The sequence below is a fragment of the Neltuma alba genome, unplaced genomic scaffold (genome assembly GCF_004799145.2).
Source record: "Neltuma alba isolate B1F8T4 unplaced genomic scaffold, ASM479914v2 tig00011850_pilon, whole genome shotgun sequence".
In the NCBI taxonomy this organism is placed as follows: domain Eukaryota; kingdom Viridiplantae; phylum Streptophyta; class Magnoliopsida; order Fabales; family Fabaceae; genus Neltuma; species Neltuma alba.
Window position 1 is genome coordinate 393,175 of NW_021636455.1, and position 22,433 is coordinate 415,607.

Genomic DNA, 22,433 nt, shown 5'->3' on the forward strand with positions numbered 1-22,433 from the left:
GCTCAACTAAATTTATGTTATTCCGGTCAAAAAAAAAAAAACTAAATTTATGTTATAACGATAAATTAAAATGTTTTAGATGATTAATCCGTGAAATTTTCTTTTTCTTCATTCTTGCGAAGTTGACGAATTTGCCCCAATTAAAACCCTATCAATCAAAATCTCATTTTTTAAAAGAAAATAAATAAATAAATAGATAGCCTCCTCGTCCGGGGACAGACCACGCCTCGCTCCCTCCGTCTAGTCGCTCGCCCTGCATCGCTGCCATTGTCGCCGTCATCATAATCACGGTAAGAGCCTTTTCTTCTTCGTCGCGTCCCCGCTTCGTATTATCCTTTCTTTTCTTATTTGTTTGTCTGCTTACTGATTGTTTTATCCCATCCCTACGTGCATTTTTTTCATATTTATCTGCTCAAGTCTTTTATCTGTTTTTATATGCCTATGACGAGATTATGATTTTTGAATTGATGAATGATTCCACAATTTGCAAAGGGATTGGTTGCTGTTTTTTGTGAGAACCAATTTCTTTCTTATTTTCTGCCACTGCTGGCAGAAACCAACCTGAGTTTTAACTTGGAATTGTTTGGTAATCACTGATAGCTAAATATCTGTTCTTTGTTTTCTTTTCTTCCTCAGCTTTTCGTTTTCTGCTTTCTCTCAGTTTGATAATTGAATGATTTGAAAGTAGATTGGGCAATGGATGTAGAGGGTATGGAAGGTTACAGGCCTCCCCCAGAATTTGAAGAAGATACCAATGGCCCACTTATTGATCTTAACTTGACGGACTCCAGGGAGCTCTGGCTCATTCAGTTGCCTTCCGGTAAAGTAAGATTCTTCTTTCCTCTACGTTGTGTCATCCTTTTGTTCTTTTTATATTCGAGTAACTTGCTTTGGGGTTCCATCAACTATCTACTGTCATACCTGCAAGCACTTCCTTAGTCCCTTGGTGCTTATGTGATATGGTATAAATAAAAGTCTTAGGTATGAAAAGGTTTGTCAACTAATTTAATTAGAAGTTTGGCATGATTTGCAGCCTCTTCCTAGGGTCTCTGTATCATCAATCAAATGATCCTGGCTTTTCCATATTTTGTCCTAACATTTCATCTCTAGCCAACCAGCAAAACAGAAGTTTCATGTTTTTGTCATTTAACTCCATCTATTCTCAGTTGCCCTGCGAAAGTAATATTTGCATTTAGTTTTCTTACTTTTACCTTGGTCTCACTTTGACCAGGATTTATTAACTGACATTGAAGGGCAGGAATTGTCTCTCAAGCTTCATGGTGATGGCCAACTGTCAAGCTTTGAGGGTTCATCTGGTAAATTTGTCACCAATAGTAGCTCTAATCAATATCCAACCTTCTTCCTCACAACTGCTTTATTTATCTCCAGATTTGCAAATTGCACAAGTCTTCATATCTGCAACTGGAATTGATTGCTTTATTATTGATGTGTTCTTTTATGTTTTGTTGTTTGGTAGGGAAAGTGTACGATTTTATCAGCTTTGATACTCAAGAGGCTGACGAAGTAGTGTTTATTTCCTCTCCTGCTGAAGAGCCAAAAATTGGTATGCAACTGAGTGTTCTTCTTTCATTTATTCTCTCTTTTAACCTCTAATTTATATGTGTCTTTTCTCAATATTATTCATTAAAAAGAATAATATTGAGAATTGATGGATGATATCCAAGGTGAAGTGAATCTGATGTCAATTAAGCAGTATGAGTCATTTAATTGTTTATGTCCACTGTAGAATTTTTTGACAGTTGTGCTATGAAACAATATCGTTCTAATATCTTAGAGACTACCAATTAATTATATTGTTGCTGTGCTGGTATTTACAACTAGAGCAGGCCCCATGCATCTGCATGAAGCCCAAGATGAACCGTATTATTATTATCATCACCTATCATTGCTTTGTGTAAATAGCATGGCTCTTTACATTTTGCATGTATCTGATATAATGATGATATTTAGAAATGGCCAGCATCGATTAATACCATTGTGTGGTTATTCTTGTATGTAAATAATATTTGAACAGACGCTGGTATGATTATGTTTGGGTCTTTGGGAAAACCCGTATTTTTAGAAACGTGTGGGCTGTGGCCGGACATGTTTTTATTTTTCTCTCTCCATGTTCTTCTGTAATATGAGATTTGTGCTGAAATCTAATATGTACAGAAGCTCTAGTTTATTTAGCAATTAATCAATTCGAGAGGCATGAAATTGACTGGATTCTGTTTATTGTTATTTTCTTCTGTTATGGGTAGAGCACTGGATTCTTAATCTCTCGTGTTTATACTGCTAGTAAATATTTAGTTTGTTTTATGCTCCACACTTTCATCTTGACAAGAACTTACACTAAAAAAGCAAATAATGTTTTTGTTCACAGCTGGAAAGGTATGCCGGCGGGTTTCTGTTGTCCATTACCCTGATCCTGAAGAACTTGAAAAGGTCAATTCAAACAACCCCAGACGAAATTCTTCTGGAACCATGATGACAACGTCTTCCCAATATTTTCCTATGCACAGCGGTAAGCTGCAAAGTTCACGGTCTGGACGTGCAGCCTCAACTCAAGGTAGCAGACCTAGAAGCTCTGTATCTGAAGTTGGTGAACCATCAAATACTTCAAAAAGAAGACGTACAGCTGGATCTGAAGACCGCGCACCTGAGCTCTCTCGTGGTCATAGCTCTGGTATCTCCTCAGCATCCTCTGGCCAGTCCCCTGGAGGAAAGTCAAAGAGAAGATGCAAAGACGAGGAGTAGGGATTTCTTCACTCCTCACGGCTGTCTGTATTCTTAGAATTATAGGTTATTGTTTTTGATTCTTAAGCAATTAAAGCCGTCTGTTACCCTCTTTGCACCTGGCTTTCGAAGCCATTTTTCTAATATTTCATAAAAACATGTAGTAACATGCTTAATTCTGCAACCCAGTGATGATTAATGGAAGTCATTCGTTCGCTGTTTCTGGTTCTTTAATTTTAGTTCTTTCCGTTTCAATTTTGCAGAAAGCTAATATGATCTTGAAACTTGCCCCCTTCTTGATGATGATGCCTAATGCCTTAGGAATTTTTTGAATAATGCTGTTTCGCCGGTTCTCGCAGCCGCATGCTATGGCAGGACCTTTTCTATTGTATATTTTAGCATCCCGAGTGATTAGACAGTTGATTGAGATGCATGGCTAGAACAGAATACTTATGTTTAGGGGTCTTTTCTTGTTTCGATGTAACGCTACAACCGGGATTTCGTGTGGGGCTTTCTCGTATCTTTCGGCCTTGGGAATTCTTTATTGCTCTGTTTTGTTCTCCTTTTCCTCCGCTGTCCTGAATTTTGTTCGTTTAGGAAGATCTATCATTCATAGTTGTGTCATTCTCCTCCGAAATTAAAAATAAAGTAGCATCCTGAGATTGTCAGGTATTGATGATGGCCATTACTCCGTGACAGATTCTTAGTTTCAAGAATACCTTCTATAAGATCATTACTTAGATTCAAAGGATTTCTGGTGGGGTTAAGGAAGGTCTTTTTGGACTGTCATGGGTCCAAATAGAACGTTTTGTACGTGGATATTTTCCTGATACTGATGAATTGCCACCTTTATTTGTCAATAAACTTAAGATGTAATGTTAATCGTGCGGAGAAAAGGTAAATAAAGGTTTAGATTAAAAAACGGTTATCGTAATTATATTTTTTTAAAATTAATAAAAATGATATCATAGTCCGCCTGGCTAATATACTTTATGCGTGTTTCCCGTTAGATACGTTCTAAAATATTTTTTCTTGGCTGTTTGGCGCTCACCACAACGATATGTGACTGCTTAGATCCAAATGTCAACAGCTCAACGCGCATATTATTTGTCATTTGAATCTGTCTAGAAATTCCATGTCTTTGTAAGAAGACAGCCACGATTTCCTTTGACTTGTTTGTAATTTTTTTTTCCTTTTTGCTCGAATTCATATTCTTTCAATTTGTATAAACTCTTTGATATATAGTCCGCTCATCACTCGTCATTGTTTTAGGTCATGGAAGCGCACTATCGCGTCCAAAGAGCCAACTTTCCCAGCTCACATAATTATTATATTCTTCACCCAACTGGCTCTGACTAAGAACCCTGTTCTTACTTTCTCCTGGCTTTTCCATGCACACACGTTCCTTAGCTTTGGCTCCCATAAATAGTTACATATCTCTAATGTTAGCCATCTAACTGTGGCCTCCAGTTTTGAAAGTGATCGTCAGATTAACCAAAACCCGCAAGATCAGAGTTGTAGGATGAGTATTGCTCCATCATTAGCTTCTCTGCTGCTTATTTGCAGTTTGTTGTTCTTATCTGTCTCTGCTGATTCCTTCTACCAAAACTTTTACGTGACGTGGGGAGGTGAACGTCCTCAAGTGCTTCAAAATGGAGACCTTCTTACCCTTTCCCTCGATAACGCCTCTGGCTCAGGCTTTGAGTCCATTAACGAGTACCTTTTTGCCAGAATCGATATGCAGATCAAGCTTGTGCCTGGAAATTCCGCCGGCACCGTCACTTCATTCTTTGTATATCATTTTTTTGTTAGCCATATTATTTCCAAGTCTTTTAACAACATCATTTAGACTGAGTTCTTCTGTGTTTTTAAATGCAGTTGTCATCCCAAGGGCAATTGCATGACGAGATAGACTTTGAATTCTTGGGGAACCTAAGTGGCGATCCATACATACTTCATACTAACGTCTTCTGCCAAGGACAAGGAAACAAAGAACAACAGTTCTATCTTTGGTTTGATCCCACCGCCGATTTTCACAACTACACCATCCTTTGGAATCCTCAAGTCATTCTGTAAGTTACATTTTCTTGTTCTAGTTATTAATTATTATATGGCTTATATAACAAGGGTTTGACTGGTCATAGCTAAATACAAATAAATTGCGGCATTTCATAGGTTTTTGGTGGATGGAATTCCGATCAGAGAGTTCAAGAACTTGGAGTCAAATGGGATCCCATACCCAAAAAGCCAAGCGATGAGAGTGCACTCTAGCCTGTGGAATGCTGATGATTGGGCAACAAGAGGGGGACTTGTGAAGACTGATTGGAGCCAAGCACCCTTCATTGCGTCCTACAAGGGATTCAGAGCCAGTGGGTGTGTTTGGCTCTCTGGGAATTCTAATTGCAACAATGACGTGGACGTCAACACTTGGCTGTGGCAGCAACAACTTGATTATGCAGGCCAAGGCCAAATGCAGTGGGTTCAGACTAATTACATGATTTACAATTATTGCACTGACTTTAAACGTTTCCCTCAAGGCCTCCCTCCCGAATGCTACCTCACCGGCGACGCCTAGATCTTGAATATGTCCCAACCTTGGTTCTTGTTCTTCAATTCTTTGTCACTGTCACTTCATTGTCGTCGTGATATCATTGAATAATGTCCTGTGTTTTTAATGGTTCAATTTCTTAATTTTTCATCCTTTTTTTTTCAAATTATTTCATGTATGGATCACAAGGGGAGTTGATAGAATGTGCCTGCTACGAGTTAATTTTATTGAGGTTAATGTCATCTTTTAAAAAAAATTTCCTGGCTTAGTTTGCATACCACATAAAGTCTCAATGAGCTTGATTACAGGTTAATTAAAATGAGTTTCAAGCTTTTCTAGCTTGGGCCACTATTGGCATGAGTTTGACTAGAATTGCTATTTTGTCGGCGAAGACCGAGATTCCGGGTGAGGGTAATTTGCTGCTCACAATTAAATGAAGGTAATTGCAAATAAATGGCTAAGACGCATTTTTACCGCATTTTATTCATTCCGCGTTTTCCCTGGAAACCAATCCTGTTATGCAGGAATAACAACTAACGTAGACGGTCCTTCTTTGTATCTTAGACGCGGTAATGAAAAAGCTTTTGGACAAAAATTCTTAACACTTTGAATTTTCAATATAAAAATTAATTAATTAATTTTAAAAAATTTAAAAAGTTATTAAAGATTTATCATTTTTATTTAAACTCATTTATTTCACTTATAAATTGATATATAAATTAATGACGTATATAAATAATTTTTAAAAAATATAATTAAGTGATTTAGTAAATCTTATATTAAATATAGAAAGTGATCAGGTGAAAACAAAATTGTGACTTTAAAAATAATTTCACGATATTCAAAATAAGTTTATGAAAAGAATTTTATTTCAATTTATATAAAAATAATTTTTTTAAGAGTTAATTTAATTTTTGATCCCTCAAATTTATTTTTATTTTAATTTTAGTCTCTTAAATTTTATATTATAAGTTTCTATCTTTTAAGAGGTAAAATAATTTAGATTTTTACCAAATTATAAAAACTAATATTTTAATTAAAAAAACAAGAAATCAAAACTTATAATTTTAAATTTTAAAAACTAAAATTAAAATAAAAAAATTGAGATGATCAAAATTTATATCAACTCATTTTATTTAAATTGCTTTTTAACATCTCAAACGCTCTCATAAACAAAGCAGGCAAGATAGTGACTTCTACAGTACGGAGGGCCAGTCAAATCAAGGCCCCATGTGACGGAGCAGGGAGTTGCTCAGCGAGGACGCCGAAACTGCAGCGCCGTCCCTGCGGGGTAAACCACCACGACCATCTGAAATGACAATATTGACCGTGACAAAACACAATATTTACTTTCTCACTCTTCTGCTTTCTCCTCTCTCCCTCTTTGTACCGGTGCTTTTCTGTTTCTGAGAAGTGAGAAGTGAGAACTGGGACTAGCTAACGAGCCATGGATGCGGACACGGGGGATGAAAAGCCAACCATAATCCTGAGAATCGCCACTCAGGTCTCATTCTCTTTTTCTTCCCCCTCCTTTCTCTTTTGAACTCGTTGCTGCTTTGTTATTCGTTTAAATTAAAAAATCTGACGCGGAATGTAAATGAGGCAGCAAATATAAATGAGGTGAAAAGAAACTTCGAAATCGTTGGCTTGCGCATGCATGTAGCGTCGCACACTCTGGTGCAAGTTCTCTCCTTTTCTTTCATTATTTTGCTCTTCATTTGTCTGTAGGACGGCCAGACGCTTGCTTTCAAGATGAAGCGTGACAACAAGCTGATCAAGCTTCTGCACGCTTTCTGTGAGCGAAAGCAAGTCAGCTACAGATTCATGCGGTTCTTGTATCATGGGAAGCGCATTAAGGGCAAACAAACACCACATCTTGTAAGTCTTGTTTTCTGCATTTATTACGCTTTCTGTCTGGTCACATCTTCTGGAAGTATATATGGAATACATTAGAAATGTTTCTGTCTGGGTTTAAGGCAGACGCTGGTTAGAGTGAGAATTGTAGGAAGGTTGAGCCTTTGGAAACCATTTTTGCTTTGGTTCTGACCTTCATTGATTCATCATTATCTTTTGTTTTGAGCTGTGTTCAAAATATCAAGCTGTAATACGCTGACTTGACAACTCATACTGGAATGGCTAGCTGAATATGAAAGATGGAGACCAAATTGACGCCATGACGGACCAAGATGGAGGCGCTCCTTTTAGTTGCTCTACTGCTAACTGCTAACTGCTAAGCTTTCTTGCTTTCGGAATTAGGCTTGATCGTTTAATTACATGTGTATGCAAATGCAATACCAAGTAGTTCAGTTTCCTTGATGCTAATTAACCAAAGCAGGGAGTAGTGTTAGCGTATTACTCTTTCCTTTTATGCTCGCAAGGAGTTTTCTTGTGACATTTTAGTTTTAAATGTTTGCTAAAGCCTTCAGGCCTATTTTGGCTGAGCTTGTGATTCATCTCAATTCTACGGTCACATCGGAAAATTGAAGCAGCTAATTGAGTATTGAAATAATTGGAGCAGCTTGATCCTTGGGGGCATAACGAATTTGAGTCTTGGATAGCCGCGTCCCATCGGTTCATTTTAGTTATAATGATGTTAAAATTGAAACCGAAAACAGTAAATCACATGTTGGATAATCATTAACTGTCAATCAATTAGATAGATAAATTTGTTCCCCTCTTCCTATCAGGGATAAAGATGACAAGTGCGCGAGTTATTTCTGAATTCTGATTAGTGGATGATGACTAAATAAGTAGATAAATTTGCTGTCCCCCTTCTCATGCTGAGAGGTTTTGGGCCGCTAAAATAGCTATGATACACAGCATTACAGACCTCAAATTATCTAAGTTCGAGCTTAATCAAATTGTATTTCTAGAATTTTAAGAGATGATTATTTATTTTGATCAAATAATAACATGTTACTCGTTAAAGATAGATTTTAACTTCTCAGTTAATTTATTTTTTCCTAAGTTTTTAGTACATTCATCATGGAATCTTCTGAAATGCTAAATATTTTAAATAATTTCGAAATACCAAAAAATCGAAGCAGAGCATTGAATTAAAAAGAAAGGCAAACAATTCATCAAAAAAAAAAAAAGAGAAAGAAAGACAAACATGATATCAATTGAAAGCTGTGAATTGAACTAAAATTCAAATTTTACGTGAAATAGTAATGACTGATCTTATGCGAGATGCATAATTTTTCAAAATCACATAATTTTTTTAAATAACTAAATTATTTAAAATTAAATACATGAACAACTAAGTTAATAAATAATAAATGATTGTTATTTTTTATTTTCTTGTTATCAGATATTTTATATCATATAGTGATAAGTATAAGAATCTTTCGATCAAAATACTTTTCTATCTAAATACTACAAAAATTAATTGCGAGTTTTATTTCGCTGTTAAATGCAAGACTCAATTTTGTCCTCTTTCATTTGAGTTGCAGAAATTAAATTATATAAGTGAGTTTTGCTCCTTCAAGAGACCCACTTATATGTTCAGTGTGTCTAACGTTAATTAATTATATTTAGGAATGAGAATATTTTTCATATAGCTTTTGTTTTTTTTTTAAAGAAACAAGGATTTTTTTAAATAACAAGAAAATAAGCTGAAAATTTGTAAATATCAAATAAGAAATGTCAACAAAAATTTCTTATCATTTGCAAATTCAGTATTGTCAACATCAAATAAAGTGTTGTTACCGAATTTGATTTGGAATTTAATAATTCTTAACTTCTTTTTTTTGTCACTTTTTCATTTCTTTTTAAGTAAAAACTCTAACCATCCATTTATTTTACGTAAAATTTAAAAATCTCTTCTATTTTTTAAAAATGTATATAAACCCCTCTTGAAAACAAAAATATGTGCTACACAAACCTTCATTATATATTTGAGATTGTATTTCCATATATACAAACCGTTAAGTTTGATTTTTAGACTTTTATTTCAACCAAAATACCCTTTCTTAATATAAAAAATATTTAAACATTTACATTAGAAAAATATATATTTTTGATGCAACAAGAAATAATTTTAATTTATGTATTTTCAAATTTTTAGTATGCAATAAAATTTATTAATTTTGGATTATATTATAGAATTTTATAATTAAAATTTTCACGTCATAATAAAAATTATTTATTTAAGTTTTCTTAAATGCCAAAAAAATATTAAATAAATACTTTTCCATCATATAAATTGTCTAAGTTTGACAGGCTATAGAAATCAATTAAATTTATAATTTAAAAGTTTTAAATAGAAATTTCGTTAGAAGTATTTATATCGTTTTTAGTCTATTATATATATATTTAAAGAATTAGTCAAATTTTTATTTAAATTTTTTATGTCTACATTCAGTAAATTAGTTAATTTCCATCCAATATGATAAAAAAACACTAAATAAATAACTGTTGGTAAAAATAAAAAATAAAATTACGGAAAAGTAAAAAACTTTTAAACTTTTAAAAAATTTTCAGTCAGAATTTATGAATCTAGTGTTATAAAAGATAAATTAGTAAATAAAAAGTATTTTAATATAAATTTTAATCAAGAAAGTCTTTTTTAAGAATATTTTTAATGAAATTAATAATTTGGGTTTATGTGTATGTTTTTAGAATAGAGGTTAGGTTGATATAATTAAACAAAATGCTAGCAAAATTTGAGTACTACTTTCAGTCCTTAATATAAGATCTTGTTTGATTTTTATTTTAGTTTTCGATATAAGACCTTCATCTATTTTGTCTCTCATATTTATCTATTTTTTTCTAAAGTAACCCTTCTAATAATAGTAGTTCTAACTAATATATTTGATTAGTAAAAATATTTTACGAAATATAACATCTATTTATTATAAATAACTAATTTAACTTAGTCTTTTGATCTTCTCGAATTAATCAATTAATTCTTATAATTAGAATCACACACATTATGTTACTGTTTTATGTTTAATAATTTTTTTGCCAGCAATTACAATTTACAAGGGATCTTTCGGACTGTAATTAACTGCGTTTGTTCTGGCCAAACATGCCATCTGGAGCTGATGGTGTCAGTTTCCTCAATCTCTCGTCGACTCGTCCCTCTTTCGTTCTCAATATCATATGCTAGCAAAAGCTTGAAATCGGGAAAACCCTAGAAATTATAGATTTCAAGAAATCTGTGTACGCTCAAAATGGTGAAGAAGCGGGTCCCCGATTGGCTTAACAGTTCTCTCTGGTCCTCCACACCTTCCTCTGACGACCACCGTGATCTCCGCCACTCTACCACCACATCGACCACCACCTACGCCAATGAAGAACGAGAGAGCTCTACGGCGGACCCACCTTTGCCTGCACCTTCTCCTCCCTCACCACCTATCAGAGAAGATCCCCCACAGCCGCAGATAATCAAAGATTCAAGAGCCAATCTTGTCGCAAATGATCACAATGGCACTTCTTCTATTCCTTCTACAGATGACATCTCTCGCCAGGCTCAATTGCTGGCCGAGGTTTACTCTCTACTTTGTCTTCTCGAACTCCGAGTTTTCTTCCAATTAACAAAATGAACTCTTGATTACTGAATCTGTGACTTTGTTCTTTTTCATTTTCGTTGCATTCTTCATTTCTCTACTGGTTAGCTATCGAGAAAGGTGATAGATATGAGGGAGCTGCGAAGAATTGCATGTCAAGGTATCCCTGATGGTGCTGGGATACGTTCTACTGTATGGAAGGTAAATTACTCGGAGATTTGTTGGAAATGATGATGTTGTTGAAGTCGAGTCAAGTGACTGTACAAGTTTTTGGGGCTGCGGATAAATGATATTTGTTGGAATCCTGTTTTGTCGTGCTTGTGTCTCGGGGTTTAGTTTGGGTGCTTTTAGTTGGTCTACATGATCGTGTGTTTTTTATATCCATTATAAACAAGAGCTAAGGAGCGAAATTGGTATTGACACGTGCAGCTTTTGCTTGGATATCTTCCACCGGATCGAGGTCTTTGGTCATCTGAATTAGCTAAGAAGAGGTCTCAATATAAGCATTTCAAAGAGGAGGTCCTGACGAATCCTGTAAGTTATGATCAAAGTGTTTTTTATGTAGGTTTTTAATTCAGACAGGAGAGAGAAAGAGAGAAGAGAGGGAGAGAGTAGAGAGAAGACCAGAAGGTTTTGAGAGAGGAAAACAGAAAAATTAGACTGAATAGTGCGATTGTATTATTCACACATGATCTGAAATTCAAGTAGGTAAGTACATCTATTTATGGTCAGCGATAATTCTAACGGCTGTTTCCTAACTAATATTCATAATTTCTCATTCTGGTATTCATGATATTATTATTACACAACAGTTTTCATATAATCTTCTTTGAGACAATCTATAAATCGTTTGGGTAACAATCTGGAAAAATGAAATTTGTTGTGGAAAACCGGTCCTTTAATGATTATTTTGGTATTCAACGTGATAATCCACATTTTTAGCGGCATCTTCATAGCAGCTTTCACTTGAGTTGAAACAGATAAGGGTGTTGCTTGATGGGATCCAGGATTCCCTTGTTTAATGGTAGTGCTAACAAACCAAAAACTTCTATGGTTAAACAAACGGAAAACTTGTTCCAGCATAATCATCAGAATTTTGATCTGATTTTCTATTTGATCAAATTTTGATTTAACTTTAATTGGTGGTTACTATGTTTGTTACATAATGGAGTGGATGTGTATACCTGCTCAACGCTTCAAATGCAACTATACGTATTAGAACAATGAATCTTGGTTGTATTATTAATTTTAACGTGAAAGTATAAATTATTTTCTTCCGGTTGGCTCTCTGAACGTTTCTGTGGCTAGTTAGTCAGAAATTACGAGGAGGATGTACAGCTCTACAAGTGACACTTCTGATGCAAAATGTGGGAGTCGAGGCTTGCTCTCTAGATCTGAAGTCACTCACGGGGAACATCCCTTGAGTCTTGGAAAGACTAGCATATGGAATCAGTTCTTCCAGGTAGTATGCAACATGCTGTGTTAAAATTTATTTGGAGGCAAAATCATCATGTGCTTATTAGATTACAAAATATTATTAGAAACACACTGTGATTATTTTATGGGATGCAGGAAGGTTGAACTTCTAATGTCTGTGATGCTGGGTGAACTATGTTGCTTCCATGACTGCAAACTTGTCTCATGACCCTCCTTTTTTGCCTAAAAGTAAAAGGGTGCATTGCTAATGTATGACTGACTAATGATAATTACAGTGTTGTCTATTATGGGATAAAACTGAATGTTGATGTAGTATGTGTGTGTTATGCACGTGACTCGTATATTTCTTTGGCCTTATGATAATTAGCTAGTTAGCTTTATCAAACTTATTGTACTGCCAGTTGCTATGATGCTATTATGAACATAATTATCCCTCACTTCTTAAAAACTCTATGACTGATTCTTTTGTGCGTGAAGGTGGTGAGATGCCTTGTATTGCGGTGTTAAATTTTCTTTTTTGCATTTGGTAGGACACAGAGATAATAGATCAAATTGATCGAGATGTAAAGCGCACTCATCCAGATATGAATTTTTTTTCTGGTGACTCGCAGTTTGCAAAATCAAATCAGGTTCTCCCATTCATTTCTCGTAAAATTTACAAAAATTCCACATTCATGCCTTTTCTTTTTTCAACAGCAACCCTTTTTATTGACATTTTCTTGTTGGGGGTATTTTCAGGAGGCTTTGAAGAACATATTGATTATTTTTGCGAAGTTAAATCCAGGTGTAAGATATGTTCAAGGGATGAATGAGATATTGGCTCCTCTGTTCTATGTGTTTAAAAATGATTCTGATGAAGAAAATACAGTAAGTATATCCTTCTCTAAAATTTAGTAGATTTTCCCCCTTAAATTGAATGTCATATTTCTAGATAAGTTTTTGTCTTTACAGTCTATTCTTACCTTCCTTATCCATGTCTAAGTTTCATTTTTTATTTTGGTTGATATGGTTTTACATCTCAATTCAGTTTAGTGTTAACCATCTTTAATTTTTGGCAGCTGAAGCTTGCAAAGATTTTATGTGCTTATTAATTTATTAATCATATTAACAGTCCCCTATTCCAACATGTTCAGGCCTTTGTTGAAGCAGACACATTCTTTTGTTTTGTTGAGCTATTAAGTGGGTTCCGAGATAATTTTTGTCAACAACTAGACAACAGTGTTGTGGGAATCCGTTCCACTATTGCTCGATTATCACAGCTCTTGCGACAACATGACGAAGAGCTGTGGCGTCATCTTGAGATTACAACCAAGGTAAGAGGATTTTAAGTATAACTTTCATGGCTTTATAACAGTTTTTCTGCAAGTTTCCATCTTAGTAAAAGGCAGGGATCATTTTGGTTAGGCAACTGTTTGATTGTCTAGGCAGCACTTTGTGGTTGATTATATTAATTCGTAAGTCACTTTTGGCCTGCTTATTACAGCTTCCTCGTGTTGGTTGGTTACTGAACAATTCGTGCATATGATGCAATATCTACTATATGTGTCTATAGGATGTTGCTAGGGGTTGGTAGGGTTGCCATTGAAGATTTTTACACTTCTAATCAAGGCTTTATAATGCTTAGAAATTATAAATACTTACAGCTCGAAACATGAAAGTTACTGCCTGGGACCTTTTTTCCCCACATAAGTGTATGAGTGGTTATTGTATATGGTCACAAATCTACCAAAGTATCAAAACGGTTTCCAGAGATTATGTAGCAGAAAATGCTGCAAGCATGCCTTAAAGTTGTTATATTCATATCACTGGACAAAATGGACTGTTAGAACTAATGCAACGAAATCATTGCATTTTGAGGGTGGAAAAAGGGTGAGCAGAGGAAGATTATACACAGAACATTTGTCAATCACTAAATGTGGTTGGCACTTGGATTTAAGATTTTAGTCTACTTTGCCACTTTGGTTCTTAGATGTGTTTCGATTGATTGTTCATTTGTCCCTCCAATAAGAATTAATAATTAATAATAAATGCACATAAAAAGTATGCTTTGTAGCCGCATCTTTGTTCTAGTAGTAATGGGTGGGTTCCTATTTTTTGCTTTGCCTGCTGTGTGGTTTTATTAGAGAAGCCTAATTTTTCTGGTACCGATCGTCAGGTCAATCCCCAATTCTATGCGTTTAGGTGGATTACACTCCTCTTGACTCAGGAATTCAATTTTGCTGACTGCCTTTTCATTTGGGACACTCTTCTAAGTGATCCAGAAGGTCCACAGGTATGATAACCTTACTATTTACCCTGGCATTAGTAAGTGTTTGAAGTTTAAAAGCTACTCATGAATAATAGAAAATAATAAAGCAAAGCTGAATTCTAATCATGCTGGATGGTTACATTTATAGGACATAATGAAGTTACAACTTCTAATATCTGCGGGTTGAAAGTAATCGGGTCCTAATGCTAAAGTTTTTATGCTTTTTGTTACCTCCCTCTGAAACTGCTGCTTTACGAAATTTGTTTGTAGAACTGACGATGGCATATCAGTTGGGTTGATGAGTGTGTATAATTTGTTAGGGAGACTAACTATCCTAATACTGTGCAGGAGACTCTGTTACGGATATGCTGTGCAATGCTAATTCTTGTTCGGAGGCGCCTTTTAGCGGGTGATTTCACATCCAATCTCAAGTTGCTGCAAAATTACCCGTCTACAAACATAAGCCATTTGCTCTACGTTGCCAATAAGTTACGCGTACAAGGAATGTAATGGTTACAGCGCATTATTTTTGCACTTCAGTTTTAAATCTGCAATGTAGTGTTTTCAAGTTCAACGATTGTAAATCACTCTGTAAATGTTGGTTCAGAGTAGCAACCGGTGGCTTTTTATTTTATTTTATGAGATCTTGTTGAAGTGCGCCTTGATTCACTGCTCTCCTAAGAGAAAGATTGGCGTTGAGGTCTCGGATTTAGACTATGTTCTATATTGTGTTCTGTATCCGTAAAGGTTATGGAGTTGCTCGCTTATTATTATTATATGTTTTTGAGCCTTTAGCTTTGTTTTACATGGATCGTCCCCACCGGTGTCGCCCGTGGAAGACGTGACTATGCACGTGAGCAATTATTCATACGGTTTCAAGTAACATAGGAAATGGTCCTTCCGTGGTGACATCATTGACGTGTGAGCCAAGAATCATCCCGACTCTTCTCAACATGCAACAGTCTTGGTATTCTGCTGTGCAGGACCCTTGTTCTGTTCTCGTGTGATCACATTTATAACCTCAATTTTGATTATGCATGCTTAGCCGTGTTTTAAGGTTTAGTTTGAAATGGTTTATAAGTAATTTTTTAATCACAAGTATTTATACTAAGTGATGTTACACAAGTACTAATTTTTCTTGTGTGGTCATCCATGCTTAGCTGTTTTTTAAGGTTTAGTTTGAAATAGTTTATAAATAATTTTTTTAATTATGATTTATAAAATATGAAATAAATATATAATAAAAATTGTATCTTGACTTCTATGAAGCACATTTATAAGTATTTATACTAAGTGATGTTAAACAAATATTAATTTTTCTTTTGCGTTTGTCCTTTTCTTTTGAGAAAATTTGGTTAGTGAGGCTTCCAATCTATCCACGCAAATGCAAGCTTGCTAGTAATGGAGACTCCATGCCATTTGTCTCTCGATCTTTCTCATTTTACCCTCTTCCTATGAATGAATATTATTATGAAGATGTACAACATTTTTAATTTCATGAAAGCTCAAATGCTTAATTGCACTTGAAGTTACCCAAATCAACTCAAATCGAAACATCCATGTCCAAAGTCCAGTGGTTAGTTATTTAAACTCTAGTACAAACCTGTATTGTCACATTTGACTTGTGTCAGAGATTTATGTGACTGTGAAGAGAGAATTTGAAGTAACTGCAAACCTTTATCTGGTATTAAAAGGTTTGAGGTAGCATGCTTTAATCATCCGACCTTAGCTCAGTTGGTAGAGCGGAGGACTGTAGTCGGAATCAACCCGCATGTGATCCTTAGGTCGCTGGTTCGAATCCGGCAGGTCGGATGCTTTTTACTCGGCCGCTGGTTCGAATCCGGCAGGTCGGATGCTTTTTACTCGGCCATTATTTCTTTTTCTAATTTCCCCATCTATTTCGCGCAAAACTTCCCTTGCACTCTACGAACGTACGCGGATTTCCTACTCCTCAATCCTCCGACATGTGTGGCTGGACGTGCTCGTCATCCCATCACAACCGTCTACCTCAACCCATCGCAGGATCTGAGTTGTTTTTATTTTGGCCTGATTTGGTATCTTTGTCGCCGATTGTAAATATGGATGCCTGGAATTGTGCGGCAAAAGGTAATGAACTCGTTGGCTACAAACGCACCGTTTCGACATAACAGATGCTTGGGATTTCATTGATTCGACACGTGGTTCCAAGAAGAGTGTTCGATCGAGGAGACGACTATGATGGGCTGAGGAGCTCAATTCTGAGGAGTAGGGAATCCGTATTCGCAAGACCCCTGATCATTGCTGGGAGCAGTTTCATTCATGGACGCATCGAAGATTGCAGACTTCTGAGCCCATTGAATCCCCTCTTCTCGCACATGGTATCACCCTTTTCCTTTCTGAATTCTGATTCGTAATCATGCTAAGAGTTTGCCACTGTCTATGTTGGCCGCAAATCATAATAATTATTCTTTGTTCACTTTGCTAGTGCGTGATCCTTTCTGTTTTATACGGACAATTTTTCAGGCTAGCACATTACGGTTATACTTGACCTGCATAAGGAACACACTCGAGGCTGCAATGTGCCTGCAGGTACGCATTGTTGCAGAGGTTGTGAATTTGTAGCACGATAATTGTCAAGACTATATATTTGGATTTTGTCTCAAAAGGAGACAATTCTGTGCTGATTATTGCTTTGGAGAGATTCAGACCGGCATTGGCATCATTGATTCTGCTATTATGTCCTTGAATTCAGCTTCTCGTGATCCAATTTATGTCTTCGAATTGTTACTTTAGCTCCGGCAAAACCATCTTCTATATCGTACTATAGGTTCTTACAGATCATGTAACAAGCTTTTTATGTCTTCATCCTGGTTGCAGAACTTCCCATGTCAAGAGGTTGAAAGGCATAACAAGCCAGAGGTTGAACTAAAGTAAGCCCTAACTAGTTCTGACTTCGGAGTCGTCGAGTGATCAAAGGGATAACTAAAATACACATATTGAAACATTCAAAAGGGAAGGGGAAAAAAGCACATATTGAACATGGATGTTCCTTATTCTAGACATTTAACCTCCTTACTATGATTGACCAATGCACGATATTCTGTTACAGCCAGTAAAGCAATATTTTCCTGCGTGAAGTTTGTAATTCTTTCTTCATTTATTTGCAGGACCAGCCCAGAGCTCCTGCTAAATCCTGTAAGATCCATCTTATTTCAAATTAATATTGCGTTTTTGGGTGCAAAATGACATTCTAAAATCAGATCCAGTAAAATAATCCCTTGGCCTATGTGCTCCATTTCCTCCTTTTGAGCTTCTATGTGCTCTAAAATTTGCCTCCTGGAATGTGCACTTGGTAGAAATTCCCATATATAGGTCTTATATGGCGGTTAAATTCTGAAATTCTAGAAGATACTCTGTTTGTTCGCTTCATATTACTAAAGTTTAAGGAGTGTTTGGATAGGTTTCAGAAGTGCTTTTACGGATTATAAAGTAAATATAGGAGGTTACCTCGTTAAAAGTGCTTTTAAAACCACGGTTTTGTAAGTGAGAAGACTTGCAGGGCTTTCTGAGTATATATTATTTACATTTGTCTTGGCCTTATGTTGAAGTTGCATGGGTTGAGGTCTTTTATGTTAAGAATGAGAATGATTGCGTGGCATTGTTTGTTCAGTTGCTTCCTTTTCATCAATTTATCAATGCTTTTAGACTCTGGAGTCTTGTTTTGGGATAAGTTACGATCATTCACTTGCAAGCTTTTGTTGAATATTCAACCTTGGGGTGTTACTTGCTTTCCTCTTGATGAACTTATGATCAGGGATTTTATTGTATTCCTCCTTCGTTGAATGGATCGAAGTAACATACTTAGGTTAGTTTTGAACTTTAGATATTTGTAGCAGTGTCTAAAGTCATGTTTAAGTGCGAAACCTACATACTTGATGGTTTGCCTCCTTTGCATCTGTGAACCTCTTTTTAAGCAGATCAATTGTAAAATGGGAAAGATAATACAAGTTTAGCAATGGCTTTTTGGTTTCTGGACTGAGCTGCTTCTTGTTGGTTGTTATCGCTTGTCAAATCTGATTTTCCTTATCTTTTTTCTATACCTTTCCAAATGATATTCAGATAAGTAATAGTGTTCTTCATCACTGCTGCATATGAAAACTCTGCAATTGTTACAGGTTTTGATCTGTCGAAATGAGGCTGAAAAATGCTTAATAGAAACATCTATTAATTCACTGCGGATAAGTCTCAAGGTAAAAATTTTTAATTATCAATTTATTTGAAATGATTTCTAGTGAAGTTTCTGCTAATGATGGTTAGTGTTGGCTGCAAATAGTGAAATGGTTGAATTGTCTGGGAAGAGTTTAAAAAGACTATATATATATATATATATATATATCTGTGTGTGTGTGTGTGTGTGTGTTAGTTAAAAAAGGGCACTGGCTAAGTATTGAAAGTTGAGAAACCAATATAGAGACATTTGTGGGTTCAAATGATGATGAATTTGGTATCATTGCTAAATGGATGAAATAGGACCAATGTTGTAAGTCTAAATTCTCAAGGAGGTAACACTGACCTTTATTGGACTAATTTGATGAGGCCATAGAATTTTACTAATTGAAGTTCAAACATCTTAGGATGAGATCACATTGTTTGGAGGCAACCTTTATTCTTTCTAGCCTGAAACTAGAGCATCTTGGATGGAATTTGATCAATTTAGTTTTGGATTGTCAAGACATCTTGAACTTGATTTCAGTCGACTTGTGACCCTCCAGAAGGCAGTAAATTCTTTTCACCATTTTTCTGTGTTGGTTAGCTTACAATACATCTGAAGATTTAGTTGTTGATAGAGCATAATGACCAACCCTGCCCTGTGGGATAAGGCTTCTTATTGTTGGTTAGCTTACAACTTTTTGAATGAAATAATCTTTTCTGAGCATAGCACGTGTGTGCACTCGCTAACATTGACTGCAATCTCACCTTTTTACTATAACTTCCCTTCGTCTTGTGTAGGTTAAGCAGGCTGATGAACTTGAAAATATTCTGACCAAGAAGTTTCTCAGATTTTTGTCTATGAGAGCCGAGGCCTTCCAAGTATTGAGGAGAAAGCCAGTACAGGTCTGTAGCTATTGATCAATTAGACATTGGTTCTTCACCCTGATGGTTCCTGGCGATTATTTTTCTGAGCATTGACTGCAATTTGTCCTCACTGCATGTTTCTGTGTGCATAAAAATTCAAGTACTTCTCTTAATTCCAAACAGCCGGTCTATTTGCTTCCGTGCAATGTTATGATCCTTATGCAGACCAGTTATTAGTTACTACAAGTCGCATCAATGCTGATGCACTTTACTCTCCGCATGCTGTTAGCAAGAGTGAAGTGTCAATATTTTCTGATGCAATTGGTAGAAGACAATTTTTTTTTTATTCATGTAATTTATTTAATAGCATCTGAATGACTTTTTTTGTTGCTTCATCTGCAGGGATATGACATCAGCTTCCTCATAACAAACTACCATTGTGAGGAGATGCAGAAGCACAAACTCATAGATTTTATAGTGCAATTTATGGAGGCAAGAGTTTACTTAACCCTTTAAGTTGGATTTGGCTTTCATTTTGTGATTTATATGCCAGAAGATGAGCCTCCACAAACTTCATAAATTTTTTCATGAGCATTATCTGAATGCAGCAAATAGTGATGTGGTTATAAGATGAGAGTGTCACATGGAAAATATTTGCTTTTGATTCTAGAGATCTCAAGTCTCTTGTTTAATGGGTCTACATGACAAAAGGATTCATCAAGGAACGGAATGTTGCGTCACAAATTATAGACCTATCGCCCTGTATCATTTATTGTGGTCGCCTGCTCAAATAAGCAGGGATTGATGGCGTCCCTCATGGTTGTAACTTGCAACCATAAGTGTAATGTAACATTTTTTAAGGGACTAAAACTAGGATAAATGATTATAACCCCGTGATCTCTGGGGGTTTGACATATGGCTAATTGCTTGTTGAATTAGATATGCTCTCTTATCAAATTCTCGCCATTGTGGTTGTCCTTGCTGTTGTCAACTTATTATTTTTGCATGCCTGTCATGTGAGGCTAATAGACCACTGCTCTCTAACTCGCAGGATATTGATAAAGAGATAAGCGAACTTAAAATGTCGGTGAACACACGAGGGAGGCTTGTAGCTACAGAGTTTCTGAAGCAATTCACCTGATGCTTTTAGGAATGCCAAATCCAAGCCTTGCAGATCTGTTCCTGCCTTGCTTCAAAAGCGCCCGCCCCCTTAAAACCTGTGTTTTATATTGAAGATCGTTATAAATTTAGCATCTGTGCAGAATTTTGTTTGTAAAGTTTGAGCGGAATATATGAAGGGGCAAAAAACAGAGCAGTTACTTGATGTAGAGAAATATAGCTTAAGCTAGCTTATGATTTTAAACGCCCTTTTCCCTAGCCTTAAGCTAAAGTCAACTCTGGTTTCTTGGCTTCCTGAACAAAAGGGTTCCAAGCTTAAATATAAGTATCAAGCATTGCAAACTATCACTCCTCCACGTGAGAACTTTGACTACTGTATCCCATATAGTGGTACTGTAAAATTAATAATTTTAATTAAAATGTTACAGGCAGTATAGAAAATTACATTGTCAAAGATTTTTTTTTTAAAAAAAGAACAGCTGTTAAAGTTAGAATTAATAAAAATATATTTCGCTTCGGATTTTAGATGATCAAAACTTGTTGATTTAAAAGTAGTTTCTCAACATTGTTCTAAAACTAACTGGCTGTATTCCTATTATAAACATAATAGGGATTATTAGATTTCATGCTTTTTCTATTCTTTCTGTTGATAATATTGGATGACATGATTTTTGGGGTTAATATCTTTTTCCTTCTTATATTGTAATGTCATGTAAGTATTATTCTCACAGTCATAAGAGCCTGGATAGTGCAGGCCCTCTAATCATGAACTTGGTAGTCTTGAGGTTGACCGCGATTGTGATCTTTTCAATATGCTCCTTATGTGCTTAATGGAATGGAAGATGTGATTAATAAATTTGAGAAGATTAAAGATTAAAAATATTAGCTAAATTAGTTAATACTCCTCCGGTCCTTATTATAAGACCCCATTTGACTTTTTATTTGGTTCTAATTATAAGACCCCAATCCATTTTGTCTCTTATATTTATGTATTTTTTTTCAAGATAATCCTTCTAATAATGATAGTTTTAGTCAATATACTTAACTAGCAAGGATATTTTAGGAATGACAACACTTATTTATTATAAATAATCAACTTAACTTACTTCCTTAATCTCCTCAAATAAGTCAATTGGGTCTTATAATTAGGACCGGAGGAGTATAATAGGATTTTGTAAAAAATATCTTAAACATCTTTTTTAATTTTCTCATTTTCTTCCCTACTTGATTATTGTTGATCAATATTAATAGAGTTAATTTTGAAAAAAAATTGGTAAACATATAAAATAAGTATTATACATAGGACCAACATTTAAACCTAATGAATATTATGATGATTGATTGTTACTTGCTTGTTCAAAGATTAATTTGTTACAGATTAATTGTGACCTGATTGTGACACGTTTTTCAAATTTATTGGTATTATTGTGTATGTTTACACAATATTTCAATATATGAAATTAAGAATATATTATGCGATCAGTTCAACAATAACGGTTCCAATTTTCAAAGAGAAATCTTTGGTTGCCAACAAATGCTAGAAGCTTTATTTAAGGAAATTTCTTTTGGGGTCGGCCTAATTCAGGAGTTGTCTCTTGTCTGTCCCATTGGCAGCAACATGTTATGACCGCAAACTCCTTCACCCTCACACCGAAGCAACTATGACCAGAAAATCAAAATACAACGTTATTATACCCATTCACGTTTTTCAAATTTAGCAGCTTGTATGATCCATGACATCATATTCCTTGCATATACGTACGTACGTTACCTTCCC

The 22,433-nt window shown here is 35.4% G+C and overlaps 5 protein-coding genes and 1 non-coding gene across 10 annotated transcripts; all 6 read left to right on the forward strand.

The window, feature by feature from the left end:
• Window positions 1–136: 136 nt before the first annotated feature.
• LOC114718451 (mediator-associated protein 2) lies at window positions 137–2,960 on the forward strand. 5 transcript variants are annotated; one of them, XM_028903765.1, is made up of 5 exons: window positions 137–290; window positions 689–825; window positions 1,232–1,316; window positions 1,478–1,564; window positions 2,387–2,960. In XM_028903765.1, the coding sequence occupies exons 2-5, from the start codon at window positions 697–699 to the stop codon at window positions 2,758–2,760; spliced, it is 675 nt and encodes a 224-aa protein (XP_028759598.1). In that variant the 5' UTR covers window positions 137–290; window positions 689–696; the 3' UTR covers window positions 2,761–2,960. The 5 variants fall into 5 exon arrangements, with proteins under 5 accessions (XP_028759598.1, XP_028759599.1, XP_028759600.1 ...); XM_028903766.1 differs by having other exon boundaries at window positions 153–290; window positions 662–825; XM_028903767.1 differs by having other exon boundaries at window positions 154–290; window positions 694–825.
• Window positions 2,961–4,196: 1,236 nt separating this feature from the next.
• Window positions 4,197–5,341, forward strand: LOC114718450 (probable xyloglucan endotransglucosylase/hydrolase protein 23). Its single transcript, XM_028903762.1, has 3 exons — window positions 4,197–4,531; window positions 4,618–4,811; window positions 4,915–5,341. The coding sequence occupies exons 1-3, from the start codon at window positions 4,262–4,264 to the stop codon at window positions 5,312–5,314; spliced, it is 864 nt and encodes a 287-aa protein (XP_028759595.1). The 5' UTR covers window positions 4,197–4,261; the 3' UTR covers window positions 5,315–5,341.
• A 1,367-nt stretch (window positions 5,342–6,708) lies between these two features.
• LOC114718446 (small ubiquitin-related modifier 1-like) lies at window positions 6,709–7,554 on the forward strand. The gene is made up of 3 exons (XM_028903756.1): window positions 6,709–6,791; window positions 7,016–7,165; window positions 7,428–7,554. The coding sequence occupies exons 1-3, from the start codon at window positions 6,735–6,737 to the stop codon at window positions 7,512–7,514; spliced, it is 294 nt and encodes a 97-aa protein (XP_028759589.1). The 5' UTR covers window positions 6,709–6,734; the 3' UTR covers window positions 7,515–7,554.
• A 2,759-nt stretch (window positions 7,555–10,313) lies between these two features.
• On the forward strand, window positions 10,314–15,276 carry LOC114718572 (TBC1 domain family member 13). Its single transcript, XM_028903928.1, has 9 exons — window positions 10,314–10,776; window positions 10,906–10,998; window positions 11,227–11,331; window positions 12,110–12,259; window positions 12,765–12,863; window positions 12,973–13,101; window positions 13,368–13,547; window positions 14,390–14,506; window positions 14,831–15,276. Exons 1-9 carry the CDS (start codon window positions 10,462–10,464, stop codon window positions 14,990–14,992), a joined length of 1,350 nt encoding a protein of 449 aa, XP_028759761.1. The 5' UTR covers window positions 10,314–10,461; the 3' UTR covers window positions 14,993–15,276.
• A 925-nt stretch (window positions 15,277–16,201) lies between these two features.
• TRNAY-GUA (transfer RNA tyrosine (anticodon GUA)) lies at window positions 16,202–16,294 on the forward strand. The gene is made up of 2 exons: window positions 16,202–16,238; window positions 16,259–16,294. It is a non-coding gene; the product is annotated as a tRNA-Tyr (tRNA).
• Window positions 16,295–16,595: 301 nt separating this feature from the next.
• Window positions 16,596–21,006, forward strand: LOC114718426 (actin-related protein 2/3 complex subunit 4). The gene is made up of 8 exons (XM_028903728.1): window positions 16,596–16,839; window positions 16,985–17,050; window positions 17,339–17,391; window positions 17,629–17,656; window positions 18,637–18,711; window positions 19,472–19,576; window positions 19,940–20,029; window positions 20,589–21,006. Exons 1-8 carry the CDS (start codon window positions 16,633–16,635, stop codon window positions 20,676–20,678), a joined length of 714 nt encoding a protein of 237 aa, XP_028759561.1. The 5' UTR covers window positions 16,596–16,632; the 3' UTR covers window positions 20,679–21,006.
• Window positions 21,007–22,433: the final 1,427 nt, after the last annotated feature.

What these genes read in the sequence shown, in the direction of transcription:
- LOC114718451 (XM_028903763.1), top strand. Translation starts at nt 472, where the DNA reads ATGATTCCACAATTTGCAAAGGGATTGGTTGCTGTTTTTTGTGAGAAC. An exon ending in TTTTAACTTGGAATTGTTTG is followed by an intron (nt 587 to 688) that starts GTAATCACTGAT and finishes ATTTGAAAGTAG; the next exon opens with ATTGGGCAATGGATGTAGAG. An exon ending in TTCAGTTGCCTTCCGGTAAA is followed by an intron (nt 826 to 1,231) that starts GTAAGATTCTTC and finishes CACTTTGACCAG; the next exon opens with GATTTATTAACTGACATTGA.
- LOC114718450 (XM_028903762.1), top strand. Translation starts at nt 4,262, where the DNA reads ATGAGTATTGCTCCATCATTAGCTTCTCTGCTGCTTATTTGCAGTTTG. An exon ending in GCACCGTCACTTCATTCTTT is followed by an intron (nt 4,532 to 4,617) that starts GTATATCATTTT and finishes TTTTAAATGCAG; the next exon opens with TTGTCATCCCAAGGGCAATT. An exon ending in TGGAATCCTCAAGTCATTCT is followed by an intron (nt 4,812 to 4,914) that starts GTAAGTTACATT and finishes GGCATTTCATAG; the next exon opens with GTTTTTGGTGGATGGAATTC.
- LOC114718446 (XM_028903756.1), top strand. Translation starts at nt 6,735, where the DNA reads ATGGATGCGGACACGGGGGATGAAAAGCCAACCATAATCCTGAGAATC. An exon ending in TCCTGAGAATCGCCACTCAG is followed by an intron (nt 6,792 to 7,015) that starts GTCTCATTCTCT and finishes ATTTGTCTGTAG; the next exon opens with GACGGCCAGACGCTTGCTTT. An exon ending in GCAAACAAACACCACATCTT is followed by an intron (nt 7,166 to 7,427) that starts GTAAGTCTTGTT and finishes TGGAATGGCTAG; the next exon opens with CTGAATATGAAAGATGGAGA.
- LOC114718572 (XM_028903928.1), top strand. Translation starts at nt 10,462, where the DNA reads ATGGTGAAGAAGCGGGTCCCCGATTGGCTTAACAGTTCTCTCTGGTCC. An exon ending in AGGCTCAATTGCTGGCCGAG is followed by an intron (nt 10,777 to 10,905) that starts GTTTACTCTCTA and finishes TCTACTGGTTAG; the next exon opens with CTATCGAGAAAGGTGATAGA. An exon ending in GTGATCCAGAAGGTCCACAG is followed by an intron (nt 14,507 to 14,830) that starts GTATGATAACCT and finishes AATACTGTGCAG; the next exon opens with GAGACTCTGTTACGGATATG.
- LOC114718426 (XM_028903728.1), top strand. Translation starts at nt 16,633, where the DNA reads ATGCTTGGGATTTCATTGATTCGACACGTGGTTCCAAGAAGAGTGTTC. An exon ending in ATCCCCTCTTCTCGCACATG is followed by an intron (nt 16,840 to 16,984) that starts GTATCACCCTTT and finishes ACAATTTTTCAG; the next exon opens with GCTAGCACATTACGGTTATA. An exon ending in CAGAGCTCCTGCTAAATCCT is followed by an intron (nt 17,657 to 18,636) that starts GTAAGATCCATC and finishes CAATTGTTACAG; the next exon opens with GTTTTGATCTGTCGAAATGA.